Source organism: Urocitellus parryii, chromosome 15 (genome assembly GCF_045843805.1).
Source record: "Urocitellus parryii isolate mUroPar1 chromosome 15, mUroPar1.hap1, whole genome shotgun sequence".
Classification (NCBI taxonomy): Eukaryota; Metazoa; Chordata; class Mammalia; order Rodentia; family Sciuridae; genus Urocitellus; species Urocitellus parryii.
The window spans coordinates 15,610,952-15,633,057 of record NC_135545.1 but is presented as its reverse complement, the minus strand read 5'-3'; the positions used below and the strand labels follow the sequence as shown (position 1 = coordinate 15,633,057).

Sequence of the window (22,106 nt, the reverse complement as noted above, 5' to 3'; positions counted from 1 at the left end):
TGTAGCTGAGTGGTAAAATATCCATGGGTTCAATTCCAGTACCCCGGGCCCTTCAAAAAGAAGAGGAATGCATTTAAGTGTATGTCTGGACTTTGCTTCCTGGTGAAAATAGCCCTTCCTCCCATAACTCTAAAGTTGGAAGTATTAGAATACTTTACATTTTGGTACTTGTTTGTACATGAAAATTTGTACATGAAATTTTGCTTTTCATATTGTTACAATCATACATATATGTATATCTGCAAATTGATTCTAAATATAAGCATAGAATATAAAGCCTATTTCTTTTTTTAATATTTACTTTTTTTTTTTTTTTTTTTAGTTTTAGGTGGACACAATGTCTTTATTTTACATTTATATGTGCTGAGGATCAAACCCAGAGCCTCATGCATGCGAGGCAAGCACTCTACCACTAAGCCACAACCCCAGCCCTAAAGCCTATTTCTTAATGTGGACCTTTATTAATGAAGTTTTAAAGTCACTGCTTTAGAACATTTTGAAGGGCTGGAGTTGTAGCTCAGTGGAAGAGTGCTTGCCTCACATGCATGAGGCTCTGGGTTCGATCCTCAGCACCACATAAAAATAAATAAATAAAATTAAGATTTTGTGTTCATCTACAACTAAAAAAATATTAAAAGATTTTCAAGACCGTGAAATACAGACATGGCAAATAACTACATTTATTTCTTTCAAGCTCTCCACTAAAATATCAATAAAATAATTTAAAGAGTATTAGATGATAAAGGAAAAAAGTAAAAGAAAATGAAAATTCCATGGTTGAGAATTTATAACATCATTTTAAAAGAAGAAAATTGAACAAAGTACTTAGAACACTACCAGAAACTACAATTTAAATTGCCTACTGATGGGGCTGGGGATGTGGCTGAAGTGGTAGCACGCTCACCTGGCATGCGTGAGGTACTGGGTTCCATCTTCAGCACCACATAAAAATAAAAATAAAGATATTTAAAAAATGGTCAAGATGGTAAATTAAAAAATAATAATAAATTGCCTACTGAGGACAATACTAAAAAGAAGTGAACTATTAATATTACAATACCTCTGAAAAAACTATAGACCTAAATTTAGCAGGTACAGGGCAACATAGGGGGGGTGTGCTGGGGCTAAAACGTGGGATTAGAATTTTTTTTGTTGTTTTTTAGAGAGAGAGAGAGAGAGAATTTATTTTAGTTTTCGACGGACACAACATCTTTGTATGTGGTGCTGAGGATCGAACTCTTCCGGGCCGCATGCATGCCAGGCAAGCGCGCTATCACTTGAGCCACATCCCCAGCCCGGGATTAGAATTTTGTAATCAATTATTAGACTGCCAGGGACCCTTTCCACACCCTTCATAGCCAGGTGATTATACTGCTTCTGCCTCACAGAAGTGAAAGAGTATGGAGGTATATTTTTCTTAAAACCGAATCAGAAAAGTCTAGACTTTGTTGACTCCAACCAAAGTAGAGGATATGGGTGAGGTTTGGGATTGAAGTGGGAATTTCAGCCTATATTCTGAAAAATGTGACTCTCCTGCACTCTTTCTCTGGCCTTCTCTTAGAAAGTGGTAGCAAGTTAACTGATTTTCCTTTAGAGAAATGCGTGACCCCCCAAAGGAAAGAATTCCAAGAATTGATATTTGGCAGTCCCCAGTGAAAAGATTAGTTTATTATCCCACTGGCACATTGAAGCCCATCCAGCCAAGAAATGAATCATATACACAGACTTTATAGTCAACTTTGTAATGCCTCTATTAAATATGAACAATTAGGGAATCACAGTGGAGTTGAAGAATATATCTATCATGAAAGAGAAAAACCTAAACAATTAGGAAGAAATGTGAAGAAAATAATAGAGGAAACAAAACCTTTTTTTTTCAAACAGAGCAAAAAGTAAAGTATCTTCAAAAAGATAGAAGATAGTAAATCTATTTAAAATAGCATTTAATGCATGAGAAAGATGGCCTCAATATTATATATGATGTCTGAATTAAGGATACACACATATGTCATAAAGATAGTGAGATAAGAGCAAGAAAATCTCTTAAGGAAGAGAAAAATGAAAATTTAAGGAGACAAAATATAACATACTTAGATGATCAGTTTAAGAAATGTCATTCACGGGGCTGGGGATGTGGCTCAAGTGGTAGCGTGCTCGACTGGCATGAGTGCGGCCTGGGTTCGATCCTCAGCACCACATACAAGACGAAGATGTTGTGTCCACCGATAACTAAAAAATAAAAATATTAAAATTCTCTCTCTCTCTCCCTCAATCTCTCTTTAAAAAAAAAAAAAAAAAGAAATGTCATTCAATTCATGAATTGTACAGAAGGGAAAAATAAAGGAATTACAAAAGTACAATAAAGTTTCCTAGATTAATATCTACATTGAAATGCTCTACTCACTGAGCATTTCAATGAGAAAAAAAATACATAACTACCAAAAACAAACACAAGAAGGGCCAAAAACTTACAGAGGAAAGAAAATTAAAATGATTAATACTTTCTGTCACCATTATTATTCTTTCCAGCAGCATTAGAAGTCACTGGAGACATTTCTTCAAATCCCTGAGGAGAAAGGGTTTCTCTTAGAAGCCTACAGTTACCAAAAATTGTCATTTGATATGAGAGCAGAATAAAAAATATTTCCAAACATGCCAACCAGATTGAAGAGGAAACAAAGTAAGGACACTTTTGAAGGGGCTAGGGTTGTGGCTTAGTGGTGGAGTACTTGCCTAGCATGCCTGAGGCACTTGGTTCGTTTCTAAGCACCGCATATAAGTAAATAAAAAGGTTCACTGACAACTAAAAAAAAAAAAAAAATTAAAAAAAAGATACTTTTGAGAAATTAACTTTTGGTGGGTTGGGGTTGTGGTTCAGAGGTAGAGCGCTTGCCTACCACATGTGAGGCACTGGGCTCAATCCTCACCACCACATAAAAATAAAGATATTGTATCCACCTATAACTGAAAAAAAAAAAAAGAAATCAACTTTTGGACTGTTGTAGAATGCAGCATTGGATCTACAGAATTTAATCCTATTCTTTCATCAGTCAGCAGGAGCTAAAGTCCTTATTTTATCTGTCACCTGCCTCCCTAATCCTTATGTTTTAAACATACTTTGCAAAATGAAGTGGTAAGACCTAGAACCTAAGGATACATGATAATAGTAGTCAGAAGATTAGGAAACTGTTGGGGTGATGATAGAAATGAAATATTTTTATCCACTGCGGAGCCATGTTTCAGCGTGCTAGTCCATGTTTCAGCGTGCTAGTTAGCTCCAGCTGTTTAGAGAATTGCTGTGGTTAACACTTCCAGGAGTAGAGTTCTCAATGATTTTTAGGTAATCAAAATTTTGGTTCAACCAAGCATGGTTTTAAAACAATATTCCTATGTAGGTGGTGTCCAAGTCATTATAACATTTGATATCAATATAATATCTAGGCTGTGAATTTGTTTCTGAAATTATTCTGCTTAACTTTGAAATCCTCCAATATACTGTTTTCTCTTTTCTCTGAAGCCTTGCCTATTACCATCACTTGCCTATAATACTTTCTCACCCCATACTCACCCTAGTGACTTTACTTTATACTATTATCTTAATCCTAACTTTGTGTAAAAGGTGTTTTTTCCCAGTGTCAAAATAAACTGAGGGACTTTTGCTCAGTGCTGTCCAAGCATACACTTCTCAAAGGTTTCTAATTGAGGCATCTTTAGGTTTCTCTGAGTGATATATATAGACCTAGAAAGTCATCCTTACGATGAGGAAAAAATCTGGACAAACTACAAATACTAACTTTTCTTGAACTTGTCAAAGGAGGTCACAGGACAACCAAGTAATTTTGAATCTGGGGGAGAACAGATGGCTTGCTGGGAAAGACAGGACTCAAGTTATACTTCCCTAATATGAACAATTCCAGACGGCACATAAGCTAAAAAGAAAAAAATTTTTAGCAAATCATTAAAGATTGAATACAAGCTAGTAAGAATATGAAACTACTAGGTATTTGCAAAATTAGAGAGTTTTCAAATTGTAGACTTCTCCAGAAATGTCTCCAAGGCACTCACAGGTAGGATGAGGTAAGTACTAAGAAATTTTTCCTTGTTTTTCTAGCTGGAAATGAGGAATAGTGGTCCAGACCTTCCTTCCCTATCTCCCCTGTAGAACAGAAACTTTAATCTACATAAAGAAAAGCAGCAAAAACTGTTGCCTTAGGGCACTTGTGGAAACTGCAGTTTAGGAAAGGGATCAGTGACAGAAAAGCACTATCTCTAGGGGTAGGGGAGGAATGTGTGCTAGGCCTACCACTACAGCTGGAGGAGAGGCAAGAGTACTTGTGAAGGCCACATACCCAAGGTTCAGAGACCCAAGCCAGTCCAAGATTGAGGCTTAGTGATAACTCCTACCTGGCCCAGACCAAGATAATAAGAATCAAGGAAAAACAATAGAAGAATGCAGCTGGGAGGTCTTCAAGAGAGGTTTTCTATGGAAAGCAAACAGAATACTCAAAGCAAAGGAAGAATCATTCATTGAGAAAACAAGCATGTCAAACCAACCCTTACCTAAACAAAGATATTAAAAGAATTTGAAACCACTAGTGAATTGGGGGTAATAATAGCAATGACTGATACATTGACTAGATTATCATAAATTCATGCAAAGGAAAGCATGTCCTCTTGATGCACAAAAATACTTACCTTCATATCTTTTTTTTGTTATCCTAGGTGTCTAGATTTCAACAAAAATTAGGAGGCATGTGAAATGCCAAGAAAAAACATACCTCAATGATACAAAACAAATAATTATAACCAGACTTAAATATGACAAAGATGTTAGAAGAAACCATCAGTAATTTAAAATAACTGACTAGCCAGGTACAGTGATGCATGCCTATAATCCCAGCAACTCAGGAGGCTGATTTAGGAGGATTGCAAGTTCAAGGCTAGCATAAACAACTTTACAAGGCCCTAAGCAACTTAGTGAGACTCTACCTCAATATGAAAAATAAAAGGGCTAGGGATGTAACTCAGTGGTAAATCTGGGTTTAATCCCCAGGACATTAATAAGAAAATAAGTAAAGTAATTAATTAATAAAATAGCTACTATATAATGAACCATATGGTTAATTGCAACAGAAATGGAAACTATATGGAAGAATCAAGTAGAAATATTAAAAATCAAAATCATAGTTAACAGAGATCAGTAATGCTTAGAACAGGCTCATTAGTAGGTTGGACACAGCTGAGGGAGGAATCTGATTTTTTTAAAGGTAGGTCAATAGAAGTTCTACAAACTGAAGCACAGTGCAGAAAAGGAGGGGGGAACAGAATAGAGTCTTTAAGAGCAATGGAACATACCTACAGTCTCACATAACTGTAATTGGAATCCTAGGAAAGAATGAGGAAGAAAATAATTGAAGAAAAATGGCTGAGGATTTTCCATAATTGGCGACAGTAAACCATAGATCCAAGAAGCTCAGAGAACAACGAGCAGGATGTATGCCCAAACAAATATATGTCTAGGCATATCTTATTTAAACAGTTGAAAACCAAAGATAAAGAAGAAATCTTGAAGGTAAGAGAAAAAGTAATTGCCTATGAGGAACAAACATAAGATTATGTATAACAAACTTATCAGATACCGTGCAAGCAAGAAAATTCAAAGAAACATTTTTTTTAAAAAATATTTTTTAGATGTTAATGAACCTTTATTTTATTCATTTATTTGTGTGTGGTGCTGAGAATCAAGCCCAGTGCCTCACACATGCTAGGCAAGTACTCTACCATTGAGCCACAACCCCAGCCCGTCAAACATTTTTAAAGTACAGAAAGAAAAAGAAGTTGTCAATCCAGAACACTATACCTAGCAAAAAAAATCCTTCAAAAATGAAGGAGGGAAGTGACATCAGCAAGGTGGTAGAGTAGGAAGGCTTGGACCCTTCCCCATTCCCCCAAACACTTCCATTCAGTAACAGTTCATGGCAAATTTCCTTTGTGAGAAAACAGAAAGCAATTGAAAAAGCCTCTACATCCAGGAGAACATGAAACCAGACTCACTGAAGCCTGAAGGCAGATTTAGTACAACTTCTTGCTGGAGACTCTGCCCCTGGTAGAGCTATATGACCAGCACAGGATTTCTTAACTCCCAGGCTCACCCAAGAGAGGGGAGGGGATCATTTGCAGGTTCACTGCCCCATCTTCTGAGTGGGCTCCTCAGAGGACTGGCTTTTGTCATACCAAACTTGAGGTCTGAGGAGTCTGGCATAGTCTTGCTGCTCAGGGAGGATGGAGGCAACAGCAGGCTGGTAGATGTCATCAGTCTTCCTCCACTGTTCAGCAGAGTGCTAGCAGATAACATGTCTCAGTTCTTGCCTACTTTCTGGGGAAGGAAAGAGTTGATCTATTCATTCTACACCCCAACTTCTCAAGGGCTGCTCAAAGAACTAGCATCTCTCTTGTCAGTTTTAGAATTCTGAGAGGTCTGGCACAGGGGAAGATGCAGATGGTATCCTGGGCTGGTAGATGGCATAGCTCCCCACACACTGGTTTGGCACAAAGTGAGGAGACAACTGCAGTTACCTGATTTCCCCTTAAGAAGATAGAAGCCCCTAAAATCTCTGACCAGGCTACTTGGTGGAGTCTTCTCCTGTTCAAGGCTAGTTCGTGAAGACTAGGAGAGGGACCTACTTTGTCTAATATACAGACAATATAGGACAAGATTGTCAAAGAAAATTAAAAAGAAAAAAAAAAAGAAAAACAGTCAAAGATGTTCTAAACAAAGGAAAGTGATTGGTTTTTTGGAAACTAACCTTAATGAAATGGAGTTATATGATTTATCTGATAGATAATTAAAAATAACTCTCTTAAAGATCCTCACCAATGTCAAGAGAACAGTGTATGAATGAAGTGAGCATTTCCACAAGGACATAGAAAAAATGTAAGAAAATGCCAAATTATGGAACTAAAGAACACACCAATTGCATTGAGGGGGAAAAATTCATTAGAGACATCAGCACCAGACTAGATCAAGCAGAAGAAAGAATCAGCAAGTTCAAAGACTCTGGAGATAATTCAATTAGAGAAGCAAACTGAAAAAGATTAAAAAGAGTGAGAAAATCTTAAGGGAATTATGATGTCCCATCAAGCAGACCAGCTTGTACATTATGGGAATTGAAGAATAGAGGCAAAATGGTCAGAAAGCTGATTTTTTTTTTTTAAAAAAAAAAAAGTGGCTGCAAACTCTCTAAATCTGGAGAAGACTCAAGGAACCCAAAGAACACAATTAAGACAAAACCAAAAATAAGAGCACCAAGAGAAAAGCAACTTGTTCCATACAAGGGAACTTTGATAATGTTGTCAATGGATTTTTCAGCAGAAACTGCAGGACAGAATAGAGTAGAATGATGATATTCAAAAAGCTAAAAAATTGGGGCTGGGGTTGTGGCTCAGTGGTAGAGTGCTAACCTAGCACATTTGAGGCCCTGGGTTCGATCCTCAGCACCACATAAAAGTAAATAAAATAAAGGTATTGTATGCAACTACAACTAAAAAAATAAATATTAAAAAAAGAGGCCAAAAAATTAACCAACCTAGATGCCCTTCAGTAGATGAATGGATAAAAAAAAAATGTGGCATATATACACGATGGAATATTACTCAGCAATAAAAGAGAATAAAATCATGGCATTTGCAGGTAAATGGGTGGAGTTGAAGAAGATAATGCTAAGTGAAGTTAGCCAATCCCCAAAAAACAAATGCTGAATGTTTTCTGTAATATAAGGAGGATGATTTATAGGGGGTTAGGGAGGGGGAGCATGGGAGGAATAGATAAACTCTAGGTAGGGCAGAGAGGTGGGAGGAAAAGGGAGGGAGCAGAGGATTAGAAATGATGGTGGAATGTGATGAACATCATTATCCAAAGTACATGTATGAAGACACGAACTGGTGTGAATATACTTTGTATACAACCAGATATGAAAAATTGTGTTCTATATGTGTAATATGAATTGTAATGCATTCTGCTGTCACATATTAAAAGATTAATTAAAAAATAACAAAAAGCTAAAAAAATATAATTAATTAATAAAAACCAACTAGTAATACTATACCCAGCAAAACTTCCTTTAAAAATGTAGGCAAGAGGGTTGGGGTTGTGGCTCAGTGGTAGAGCCCTAGTAGGTGTGAGGCACTGGGTTTAATTCTCAGTACCATATATAAATAAATAAAATAAAGGTTCATTGACAACTAAAAAATACTTCTAAAAATGTAGGGGAGGGCTGGGATTGTGGCTCAGTGGTAGAATACTTGCCTAGCACATGCAAGGCCCTGGGTTTGATCCTCAGCACCACATAAAAATAAACAAATAAAATAAAGGTATTGTGTCCAACTACAACTAAAAAATAATAATAATTTTAAAAATGTAAGTGAGATAAAACCTCCCAAATAAAAGATGAGATAATTCACCACACCACCACTAGCAAGTTAAAATGGAAAAGCACTAAATTCAACATGATAGTATGATAGGAGGAAACTAAGGCTGGAATGTAGCTCAGTGATAAAATGTTTGCTTAACATTCTCAGAGCCCTGAGTTCAACCCCCAACTCCAAATAAAAAAAAAAAAAAAAAAGAAAAGACAAGCTGAGCGTGGTGGCACATGCCTATAATCCCAGTAATTTGCAAAGCTGAGGCAGGAGGTTTGCAAGTTCAGGGCTAATTTAGCATTTTAGTAAGGCACTAAGCAACTTAGTGAAACATTGTCTCAAAATCTCTGGTACAAAAAAAAAAATAGGAAACTTATTAAGTTAAATATATAGACAAATGTGTACTGTATTATTAAAAGGACAGGCAAATCACTTTCAATTGTAGTGTAACTGTTAAAAGACAAAAGTGTTAAAAATAAATAAAATATGTTAAAGGATACATAATATGAATAGGTGTAAATTGTGAGAGCAATAACAAAGTGTGTGGAAGAAAAGTTAAAATATATTTTTGTATGTAATTTAACTTAAGCTATTATAATCTTAATATAGACTTCCCTGTGTGTATATAAAATGGCCCTCAGGCAACCAACCATACTTGCAAACTATTGAAATTATGCAAAACAAAAAGAGAAAGGAGTCAAAACACATCAATACAAAAAAATCAGCAAAACACAAAGGAAGACATCAAGAGAGAAAAAAATGAAGGAACAGGACTAATAGAAAACAACTAACAAAATAGCAATAGAAAAATCCTTTTCTAACAGTAAATGGATTAAACTCCTCAACCAAGGGACACAGGCTGAGTAGATGGATGTAAAAACAAGACCCAAGTATATGCTGCCCAAGAAACTCACTTATTATTTAAGGACATAAATAGGCTGAAAGCGAAGAGATGGGAAAAAAAATAATCCAGATTTGGGCTGGGGCTGTAGCTCAGTGGTAGAGTGCCTGCCTCACATGTGTGGGGCATTGGGTTCGATCCGAAGCATAAAAATAAATAGGAGATGATATTGTGTCCATCAAAAACTAAGAAAATATTTTAAAATAAATAAATAAAATAATAATGATAATACAAATTATAATTGTAACCCAAAGAGACCAGGGTGAGTAGACCAAAAAAAAAAAAAAAAACTGAGTCAAAATTTATCTCGAGTTGAAGGACATTTTCTAATGAGAAAAGGAAGATATAACAGTTATAAATATATGTGCATCCAACACCAGAACACCCAGATCTATAAAGGAAACATTGACAGAACTGAAGGGAGAGTTGCATGGCAATAACATAGTAAGAAACTTAAATATCACATTTTTTCTTCTCTTCTCCCTCCTCCTCTTTTTCTTCCTTCATTCTTCTTCTTTTTTTTTCCTTCTTTGTCTTAGTTGGGATTAGAGTCATGTACCACCACACCCAGCTTAATACCTCATTTTTAATAATAAATGATACATCCATTGAGAAGATCAATAAAGAAACAGAGTTTTAATAGCAGTATAGGCCAATTGGGCCTAACATACATAGAATGTTCTACCCAACAGCAACAGAATACCTATTCTTCAGCACAAATGGACCTTTCTCCAGGATGCATCTACATGTTAGATCACAAAACCTTAACAAATTTAAGAATATTGAAATCATACTAAGAATCTTTTCTGACCATGATGGAATGAAATTTGAAATCAATATCAGAAAGAAAACTGAAAAATTCACAAATACATTGACATTAACAGAGTTTTGAACAACCATTAGCTCAAAGAAGAAAATTAGAAAATATTTGAGATCAACAAAACCAAAAGTACAACATGTGAACACTTATGGGATATAGCAGAAGGACTAAGAGTGGGTCATAGCAATAAATCACTACACTAAAAAGAAATAAGGCCAGACGGGTGGCCCACACCTTTAATCCCCAGTGATTTGGGAGGAGGCTGAGGCAGGGATATTGCAAGAGGCCAGCCTCAGCAACTTAATAAGGCCCTAAACAAATTAGTGAGATCCTGTCTCAAAATAAAAAGTTGGGCTAGGATATAGCTCAGTGGTATTGTCCCTGGGTTCAATTCCTAGTACCAATAAATAAATATGAAAAAATGATCTTAAATAATAGACACCAAACTTTAAATCTCAAGGAATTAGAAGAAGAACAAACTAAGACCAAAGATAGCAAAAAGAAGAAATGAGAGTTGAAATAGAAAAATTACATCAATGAAAAATAACAGTATTTTTTGAAAAAAATAAAATTGACAAACCCTTGGTTAGACTGAGGAAAATTAAAAGAAATAAACAGAAGACTTAGATAAATCAGAAATAAAAGTGAAGTTATACATTTGATGACACAGAAATTTAAAAGGTCATAAGAGAGTGCTGTGAACAATACTCAGCAAACTGGATAACCTAGAAGATGTAAACTCATGGAAACTTAGAACCTACCAAGATTAAATCATGAAGAAATAGACTTATGACTACTATTGAGATTGAATCAGTTATCAAAGTCCTTACCCCTGCCAAAAGAAAACAGCTCAGGACCAACTGACTTCACTGGTGAATTATACAAAACATTTAAAGAAGGGTGCGAATCCTTCTCAGAAATCTCCCAAAACATTGAAGAGGACAGAACACTTCCAAACTCATGAGATCCAAATTAACAAGATACTAAAGCCAGAAAAAGATCACAAAAAATGAAAACTACAGGCTAGCATTCCTTAGGAATTCAAAGGCAATTCAAAATACTAGAAAACTGAATCTGCACATTAAAAGGTTATAGAGCATGATCAAGTGGAATTTATCCTTGAGAAGGTTCAAAATATGAAAATCAGTTTATGTAGCATACCATGTTAACAAAATAAAGAACAACAACAAAAAAAGAATAAAGTCACATGATCTCAATAGATGCTGGAAAAGCATTTAACAAAATTTGACACTCTTATGAGAAATCATTGAAACAAATTAGGTATACAAGGAATGTATATCGACATAATAAAGGCCATATATGACAAGTTCTTGGCTTACTCCATACTTAACTATAAAAAGTTGAGAACTTTTTCTCTAAAATCAATATTAAGATTAGCCAGTCTTGCCACTACTATTTAACGTAGTACTGGAAATTTGAATCATATTGGATATATACCCAGAGCCATTAGAGAAGGCAAAGAAAAAAAAAGGCATCTAAATCAGAAAGGAAAAAATAAGCCAGGCACGGTAGCACACGCCTGTAATCTCATTGGCTCAGGAGGCTAAGGCAGGAAGTTTGTAGGTTTGAAGCCAGCCTCAGCAACTTAGGGAGGCTATAAGCAACCTAGTGAGACCCTGTCATAAAATACAAAGAGCTGGGGATGTGGCTCAGTGGTTAAGTGCCCTTGGGCTCAATCCCCAGCCTCCCCACCAAAACAAAAAGAAAGGAAAAAACAAAATTGTCTCTGTTTGCAGTATAACATGATCTTTAAAAAAAGAAGAAATGAATTCACTACAATTGCTGGATATAAAATCAACATGCAAAAATCACTTGCATTTTTGTATGCTAATTATGAATTATTAGAAAAAGAAATTAAGAAAAAATAAAAGGAATAAGATACTTAGGGACAAACTTAAATAGGGAATTGAAAGACTAATATACTGAAAACCACAAAATCTTGGGGAAAATAATTAAACAACAAAAGCAGAACGATGTCCAATGTTAGTGGGTTATACAAATATTGTTAAAATGTCCATACTACTTAAAGTGATCTACAGAGTCAATGCCAAAATAGAAAAAGTTTTATAAATTACATGAAACCACAAAAACTACAAATATGTAAATCAATCTTGAAAAGAACAAATCTGAATGGATCACACAGATTTCAAAATAGAGTATAGGGGACTGGGGTTGTGGCTCAGTGGTGGAGTGTTTGCCTCACATGTGTGAGGCAATGGGTTTATTTCCCAGTACCACATAAAGTGAATAAATAAAAGTACTGTGTCCATCTACAACTGAAAAAATATTTTTAAAAAGTAGAGTATAGAGGGGCCAGGGTTGTGGCTCAGTGGTAGAGTGCTTGCCTAGCACACGTGAAGCACTGGGTTAGATCCCTGGCACCACATACAAATAAAAAGTAAAATAAAGGTATTGTGTCCAATTAAAAAATAAATTTAAAAAATCACAGGTAAGAAAAGCTGAAACAAGTGAGACTACATCAAAATGAAAGGTTTCTGCACAGTAGAGAAAAGCACAGAGGGAAAAGTCAAACTGTGAAAAGGGTTTGCATGCCATATATCTGAGAAAGGGTCAGTGTTCAAAATGTATAAGGAACTTCTACAACTCAGTTGTAAAAACAGAAATAGAATACATGCAAATGGCCAGCAGGTATATGAAAAGATGCTCAACAACATTATCAGGGAAAATGCAAATAAAATAAAAAATGAGATATCATCCCCACCTAACAGGTGGTTATTATAAAAAAAAATCAAGGAGCTGGGATTGTGGCTCAGTGGTAGTGCTCACCTAGTGCCGGCAGGACCCAGGTTCGATCCTCAGCACCACATAAAAATAAAGGCATTGTGTTGTGTTCATCTACACCTAAAAAAATAAATATTTTTTTAAAAAACAAAAGGTAACAAGTATTGGTGAGGATATGAGGAAATTATAATCTTTGTACTGTTGGTGGGAATATAAAATGGTATAGCCTTTTGAAGCTCCTTAAACAATTAAAAATACAGGGGCTGGGGTTGTGGCTCAGCGGTAGAGCACTTGCCTATCATGTGTGAGGCACTGGGTTCAATTCTCAGCACCACATAAAAATAAATAAAGGTATTCTGTCAATCTACAACTAAAAATACTGTTTTTGAATTAAAACTAGAACTACCATATGATTAAATAATCCCACTTCTAGGTATACATCCATAATAATTGAAATCAGAGGCAAAATTGAGAGTTGATTTGTAGGGACTAATGTGTAAGCATTTAGACAGTCACAGTGTCTATTATAACTTCACAGTGCTGATGCAGGCATGCAGTTCTCTATCCTTAGCAAGATACCAAGTTTCTCACAACATCCAAGCTTTCTAGATGCCCTGAGGTGACAGTGTATCATAAAAAGTAGAGCTAGTGAATTAGCCAACTTGTAAATTTTACATCTTTTTGTTATACCTGATGGAAAAGATGCATCCTGGACATGGGATTGTGATGCCCTGGGCAGTGAGTATCAGGACTGTCGATTAGGTTGCAGCAGAGGGGCAGAAGGAGTATGTAGGGAAAGGCAGGAGCAAGTGCTCAAGGATTTACATTTTGCTGTGACCACTGCTGTAGGAGCACTTGCATTCACTGGGAACATCTTTCTTGCTAATATTTTGATAGTAGAAATCTCATAATGAACATGTTTGGGGGGCTAGAGATGTGGCTCAAGTGGTAGCACGCTGGCCTGGCATGCGAAAGGCACTGGGTTCGATCCTCAGCACCACATTAAAAATAAATAAATAAAGATATTGTGTCCACCTAAAACAAAAAAAAATATTAAAAAAAGAAATATGATTGGTGTACTCTGTTGTTTTGTCTCGTTGTAAATTGAGGATTAAGGGAATACATTATTTTAGTTGTGACTCTGCTAATAATACTTCTGTCTAGAGGCCTGTTGCCATTTCTGTGTTCATTGAAATTTTTGTACCCAAGAAAGGCCCCAGTTTTTTCCTAACAAATTGAATTGGTACAGTATATTCTTGTATAGTATATTCATGTAGCTCTGGGATTTTGAATTAGTGAATATTCGTGATGTGTGGAAAAGCATGATACACTGATCTCAGTCACACAAAATGGGATGCTGTGTGTGTGCACACAGGACCTGGAAGGACACATCCAACTAAGCTGCTCATGACTGGATGACTATTCTTTGCTTTTATTTTTTTGCTTCCTATAATGCACATATTAGCTTTTTTAAAAATGAAAGCTGTTTTAAAAACATGAAGAGAAAAAAGAAAAAGATACCAAGTTTTCCTTACAGAATTTCACAATGCTGGTTCAGCTGCTCAGAAACCATCTTATTCTGCTATCTTTTTAAAATTTCATTATAATGATTGTAAGAAACTAATCCCAGGGTTACAGTGCTTATTATTGGCACAGGAAAGACTAGAAGGAAAATCTCTTTGCTCCCAGGCAAATTTCCTTTTCTCACTATAATTTATCTGGCCAAATTTTCTTTTAAAAGATCTTTTTAGGGAAAATCTTCAAATGAACAACAAAAGTTATTTAAAGTAAGTCAACAACAACAAAAATTGTTAGACAGTAAAGAAATAGAGGTAGACTTAATGGTGCACGCCTATAATTTCAGAGACTGGAGAGCTGATGCAGGAGGATCACAACTTCCAGGCCAGCCTCAGCAACTTAGTGAGAACCTGTCTCAAAAAAATAAAAAGGACTGAGGATGTAGGTCAATGGAAAAGTGTCCCTGGGTTCAATCCCAGTACCCCTGCTCCCATGAAGCTGTTTTTTCTGACACAGAGTTATTGATATATTCATGGGGTATCTCTCATATATGCATTCCTGTTCCTATCCATCCCACAACTAAGTTCCCTAGAACCATACTAGTTATACTCTGTGGGTGTGAATATTTTTGACCTTTCTGATAGATCCAAATATCATTCTGCTAGAGGTGGTGTTTAATGTACCTATGGAAACAGGTTTCTGAAACACAAGTCAGGCCTCTCCTAATTAATGACTTTTACTCTCTTCCCCAGCTCTGCCTCTTTGGACCCTGTCCCTTTCTAGAAAGAAGAGGAAATGACTGAGTCCCAGGTAAATATTAAATTTTCTCTTTGTTCCCTGCCTTATTCTGCAATGCAGTTTTAAGGAGATGGCAGTAATCCATATAGTAAATTAGAAAGACCTATATAAAAAAACATTTTCAGAGAAAATAGAAGATTAAAACTAGGGAAGAGTTCAGATGTGGCTATTTTATGAAGTGAGTTCATTGAGAGAGATTAGGCTTCAAAAATGAATTTCATTAAAAAAATTTTTAGTTTGTTGATGGACTTTTTTATGAATTTCATTTTTATAAGTACAGCAAACTAGAGCAGAAATTCATTACTTAATTTTCATTGTATGTACACAAAAAACCAAACATTTCCTAACAGAAATAAGCTTTTCTTTTTAAAAAATATTTATTTTTTAGTTATAGTGGACACAATATCTTTATTTTATATTTATATGGTGCTGAGGATAGAACCCAGTGCCTCATGCATGTTAGGTGAGCGCTGTACCTCTGAGCCACAATTCCAGCCCCAGAAATAAGCTTTTTTTATTGCCACTTTGATTAATGAAAATTGTGTGACTTATAATAATCGATAAGTTAGCTTTCAGTTGGTCTGTTTTGATCAAAGATAAAATAAAGAATATCTGAATTGCCTTAGCATTAGAATGCAAGTGAACATCAGAAGAAAAATTGGAATAAAATATAGTATTTCATATGATAGAATACTACACAATAAAAAAGACTATATTACTGGTACATGCAACAAGATAGGTAAATCTCATCAACAGAGCAAAAGAAGCCAGAAACAAAAAGTATATACAAAAGGTTTCATTTATATAAAGTTCAAAAGCTATTAAAACTAATCTACTTTGATAGAAGTCAGAATAGTGGTTCCTTATGAGAGGGTATTTACTAGGAAAAGGCACGAATTAAGCTGAAGTGTTAAAAATGTTTAGTATTTTGACTTTGAGTAAACATGTCTATGTCTCAAAAGTGTATCAGGTTGTACACTTAACATCAGCACATTGTACCACATTAATCTATGCATGCCATACCTCAATTTAAAAAATTAGACTCTCTGAAGAAAGATGTGGGCTATGTGGCTTTCAAATGACCCTATGTAATTGTCTTTTTCAGTGGGCATTTGCTTCTGATAGAGCCACATGTAAAGTAATAATTTCTGGTAAATTCTTGTAAGTGTAGTTAACTAGACTGTGAGCAGGGAGTGTGTTTTACTTTGTTTTCTGCCCTATCTTCATCACCTAGTACACATTTTGTTTGAATATTCATAGTTTTAATGAATTGAACCCACAATCCCTTATTTCTTTTTTATTGACCTTTAGACTAAGTGATATTCTATCTCCTCTTCACGGATAATTCCTTTTTCTCAGAACTTAACCCTTTTGCTTCACACTTTTGTGATCTTTCTCTCTCACATTTACCCTACACTCTCAGATATTGAACATCTCTCTCACTGCCTTTTCACCCTCAGCTCAAAGCTTTTTTGTACTGAGATATACAGTGTGTCTTTGATCTCAGTTAATTTCATCATATATTATTATTCAGTTATGTAAATAAACCACATTTTATTCATATGAATTCCTGTTAATGGGCATTTAGATGATTTTTATTTTAGAGAAATTATAAATAGTTGCTGTGAACTTTATTGTAGATGTCCATTTTGGACATATGCACATGTTCCTTAGGATATATATCAAAAGATGAACTTCTGCATCATAAGTTATATATGAGGTCAACTTTTATTGAAAACAGTTTTCCAAAGTAACTGTCCACAAATATACCCTAACAATATCTGAGGGCTCCTAGTCACTCCAAGATAACCTTCTTGAGTGTATTTTCTATCCTCACAAGTTTGCCCTTTTGACATAATATGAACTCATAGGTGATAAAAGAGAAACTCAACTAAATCTGGGTCTACAAAAACTGTATTCTTTTTGATACAATAACCATAAATAAAATAAACCAATAACAATTTTAGTAATATATAGCAGACTAATCTAGTATTTAAATATATTTATAAGCCAGTAATTAAAATGAAATCTGGTAGAAAACTGGGGATATGAAAGAAATAATTTGCAATTGAAAAAATAAAAAGGGGGCTGGGGATGTGGCTCAGCGGTAGCGCGCTCGCCTGGCGTGCGTGCGGCCCGGGTTCGATCCTCAGCACCACATACCAACAAAGATGTTGTGTCTGCCGAGAACTAAAGAATAAATATTAAAAATTCTAAAAAAAAAAAAAAAAGAAAAAATAAAAAGGAAGGGCTCATAAAAGTTACAAATAATGATATAAAGAATGTCAAAGTTTTACATAGATTATAAAATCTTCATAAGGAGTCCAAGAGGTGAATACTCTCATTATTTCCATATTTCAAATACAATGGATAAAAAGGATAGAAAGATTAAGAAACTTGCTCAAGGTTGTAGATTGCATTAGAACCAGGAGTCTGAACAGTATTAACGTTGAGCCTTTGTTCCCAGCCACTTTCCTGTATGACTTCAGCTACCCTCATGATTAATAAAATGCAAATAAGATTTTTTAAACTATCAGATTAATCTAACTTACAAAAGACCAATCATACCTCAGATCTGGTCACTGAATAAACTACTGTGGGTCATGTAGCCCACATCACGTTATCTCTTACCTGGAACTACTTTGATACCTTCCTACTGATCTCCCTTCATTTATCACTGATCATCTGTAGTTCATTTTCTGTAGAACATCCAAAGGGAACACTGAAAACCTAAGGCATTAACTTCCCTGCTTAAAATCATCTCATGGCTTCCCATTACACTTGGGATAATGTCCTTCACCAAACCAAACCCTTCAGGATATGCCTTCTGCCTCCATCTTTACCACTGTCTTGTGTCTCTTATCTATGATGTTTCAGCCACACTGAATTTTCCCACCTCTGAAGAGATAAAGTTTATACCTAAAGAAACAACTTTAAACATATCATTATGTTCTATTATCCTGCATATTTTTTATAACTTTATTTTTTATGTGGTACTGAGGATCAAACCCAGTGCCTCACACATACTAGGCAAGTGCTCCACCATCAACCACACCCCAGCCCACCATCCTGCATATTTATATGACTAGTTCCTTCTCTTTATTCTGGTTGCAGCTGAAATATTACCCTCTTCAACAGCTTCTGTTACCAAATTCAAAGTATATTATTTAAACCCATTATCTTATTACATTTTAATGATTTATTACTATTATACTTTGTCTTGCTTATTCACTTGTTTATTTTTTCATTTCCGTGTACCCTAAGTAGAATGTAAGTTCCAAGAAGACCAGAATGTTGTCTTTCTTACTGCTATCCTTAGTATCTAAATCTGTGCTGGACACATTCTAATAACTAGGTAATTTATTATTATTATTTTTAGTTGTAGATGGACATAATATGTTTATTTATTTATTTATTTATTTAATGTGGTGCTGAGGATCAAACCCAGGGCCTCACACCTTTGAGGCAAGTGCTCTACCACTGAGCTACAGCCTCAGCCCTCAGTCATTTATTTTGTAATTTAAAAATAACCCCAGAGCTCAAGTAAGAATTTCATAATATTCATAATGAAAAACCTCAAGTACCCCTAGACCCTAAATTAGTCTGTAAGCTATTAAACAATATTTTCATTTTTAACCTTTATGAGCTTCTCTCCCATGTGGATATTAGAGAGAAAAATGCAAGAAAACAAAAAGAAGGGGAGGGCTGTGGCTGTGGCTCAGTGGTAGTGTACTTGCCTGGCATGTGTAAGGCACTGGGTTCGAGTCTCAGCACCACATATTAATGAATAAAATAAATGTCAATCAACAACTAAAGAAATATTATTTTTTAAATATCTTTATTTTATTGTTTATTTTTATGTGATGCTAAGGATTTAACCTAGTGCCTCACACATGTGAGGCAAGTGCTCTAGCACTGAGCTACAGCTATAACCCTACAGAATTATTTTTTAAAATTAAAAAAAAAATAGATGGGTGCATTGGCACATGCTTGGAATCCCAGCAGCTCGGGAGGCTAAGTCAGGAGGATCTCAAGTTCAAAGCCAGCCTCAGCAAAAGTGAACAACTTGGTGAGACCCTGTCTCTAAATGAAGATGTGGCTCAGTGGTTTAAGTGCCCTCAGTTCAATCCCCAGTATCCAATAAGTAAATAAACAATAAGTAAATAAACAAACAAACAAATAAATAAATTAAATAAAACAAAAGGAAAACCAATAGGATAAAGGGGACAGGGGAGGGAAGATGGGAGGGAAAGCAAAGATATTGGGAAATGAAATTGAACAAATTATGTTAGGTCCATGTTTGAGTATATCACAATGAATCCCACTATTGTGTATAATTATAATCCAATAAAACATTAAAATAAACAAATAAATGGACTTTAATTTGGAAAAGTAAAATCTGTCAAAGACTATTTTAAAGAATGGACTCTCTCTTTTCCATTGGCTTTTCCTGGCTAGCATTTTTATTTTTATTTTTTTAATGTTTATTTTTTAGGTGTAGATGGACACAACACAATGCCTTTATTTTTATGTGGTCCTGAGGATTGAACCTGGGTCCCGCCCGTGCTAGGTGAGCTCTACCGCTGAGCCACAATCCCAGCCCCAAGCCATAATCCCAGCCCCTCCTGCCTAGCTTTTTTTAAAAATAACTTTCCTAAATATAGGATTCTTTATTTAAAGCTGCTTTTTTTTTCTTTCAACACTTTGAATATATTGTCCCTTTGTTATTTGGTCTCCATTGATTCAGCTGTTAATTTTATTGTGATTCCCTTGAAGATAATGAAGTTTTTCACTTGCTGCTGTAAGATTTTATCTTTACTTCAACCTTGAACAGTGATGTGTCTAGATGTGTACCTTGTTGTTTATCCTACTTGGAGTTTGTCTAGCTCCTTAGATATCAGTGTTAGTGTTTATCACCAAATTTAGTAAGTTTTAGTCATTATTTCTTACAATATTTTCATGTACTTTCCTCTCTTTAAAACTTCATCCTTGGGCTGGGGTTGTGGCTCAGTGGTAGAGTGCTTGTCTGGCATGTGTGAGGCACTGGGTTCTATTCTCAGCACCACATAAAAATAAATAAATAAAGGTATTGTGTCCATGTACAACTAAAAATATCTATTTAAAAAACTTAATACTTGGGCTGGGGATGTGGCTCAAGCGGTAGCGAGCTCGCCTGGCATGTGTGCCGCCCGGGTTCAACCCTCAGCACCACATACAAACAGAGATGTTGTGTCCACCGAAAACTAAACAATAAATATTTAAAAATTCTCTCTCTCTCTCTCTCTCTCTCTCTCTCTCTCTCTCTCTCTCTCTAAAAAAAACTTAATACTTTAGTACTGAAATCATATATATTTTGATGCTTTTACTGATGTCTCATATTCCTCTGAGTTTGTATTTACTTCATGCTTTTTTCCTTCTTCAAAATGCATAATTTCTGTATTATACGATAGATGTTTTGTATTTTTTGATGCATTATAACTATAATACATAATAGTGGGACTTGTTGTTATGTATTTGTACATGCCCACAATATAACAATGTCACCAATTTCTTTCCATAGGACCTCCCCCTTTCCTTCCCTCACCCTGCTCCTCTTCCTCTACTCTTCTTGTCTCCCTTCTGTTTTCATGAGATTCCTCACCTTCCTTTTCTCTCTAAGAGCTTCTGCTTATGAGAGAAGACATGACCTTTGACTGAGTTTGGCTTATTTCAGTTAACATAATGCTCTCAATTCCATCCATGTTCCTGCAAATGCCACAATTGCAGATTCTTTCTTCTGCCAACTCAGACTGTCCTGTGTCTGTGAGAAAATCTCAGCTAGACCAGTGAGAAGTTGCTGACCAAAACTTTTCTATTGGGGGATACTATAGGTAGCAATAGTCTACAATCCAGTGCCTCCCCGCATGTTCAGTCTTTGGCTGGGTGCAGTGTTTGGCTCTCAAACTGCAGGCTGTTTGCCAACTCAATTTGGGACTCTCAGCAGTGTATACCTCCATGGCTGCCACAAACATGGTACTTGAAGTGTTCTCTGCATGACATGAATATTTTTATGTGTCAGGATTATAATTAACTGCCTGTAGTAGAAATCTCAGAAAACATTTCCATAACAGGACAGAAGTTTATTTCTTGTGTTGAATTTTAGGTGATAGCAGACTAGGGCTGGTCCTCTACCTTCAAAGGCCAGGGAACAAGATTCCTTCTGTTTTATTGCTCTGCCATTCTCAATAGTTGACTCCCACCTCATCATTCCACATGGTTACACTTGTCCTAGCATCATAATTATTTCAAGTGTCCTGACCTTCAGCAGGAAGGGTTTCCTAGAGATGATATCCCATCAGTGCCGCAGCTTTCTCTGAACCCTTAGTATTAATGGATATTCATATTCATGGAGTCATAAAAGATCCTAAAATAAAATCTTAGAAGGGCTGGGATTGTGGCTCAGTGGCAGAGTGCTTGCCTAGCATGTGTGGGGCACTGGGTTCAATCCTCAGCACCGGATATAAATAAATAAATATAAAGGTCCATTGACAACTAAAAAAAATATTTAAAAATAAATAAATAAATTCTTAGAAACATTGGGAATTAGCTGTTGGGGACTTCTATCTCATCCCATTTCTGGTAGAAATTCCTCAAAAGATAAGGAAATACATTTTCTCTCTTTTTTCCAGTGATGTTAAAGATTTTTTTCTTGTGTTCATATTCTTTGGGGCATTTTAATTTTGAACTAGGAGGGACTGTTAGATTTCTGTATTCAAATCACATTGCTTTTAAGAGTTTTTCTTGAAAAATCTCTCATTTCTGAAACTCACACTATAACTGTCTTCATACTATTTTCTCATAGTTGCAGTTATACTTCTAGTGCTGGCCATTTATCAGGGCATCTTTTTG

At 35.6% G+C, this 22,106-nt stretch overlaps 1 protein-coding gene across 6 annotated transcripts in view; it reads left to right on the top strand.

Moving 5' to 3' along the window:
* LOC113175100 (zinc finger protein 569-like) overlaps window positions 1–22,106 on the top strand; it is a 127,150-nt gene that overhangs the window by 11,775 nt on the left and 93,269 nt on the right. For 4 of the 6 annotated variants that reach the window (XM_077793045.1, XM_026379261.2, XM_077793042.1 and 1 more), the window contains one exon: window positions 15,173–15,230. In XM_077793045.1, the coding sequence (XP_077649171.1) occupies window positions 15,216–15,230 (15 nt within the window). In that variant the 5' untranslated portion in view covers window positions 15,173–15,215. Of the gene's footprint in view, window positions 1–4,806; window positions 4,873–5,389; window positions 5,573–15,172; window positions 15,231–22,106 lie in introns of those variants that run through there. The other 2 variants (XM_077793044.1, XM_077793041.1) reach the window with 2 other exon arrangements.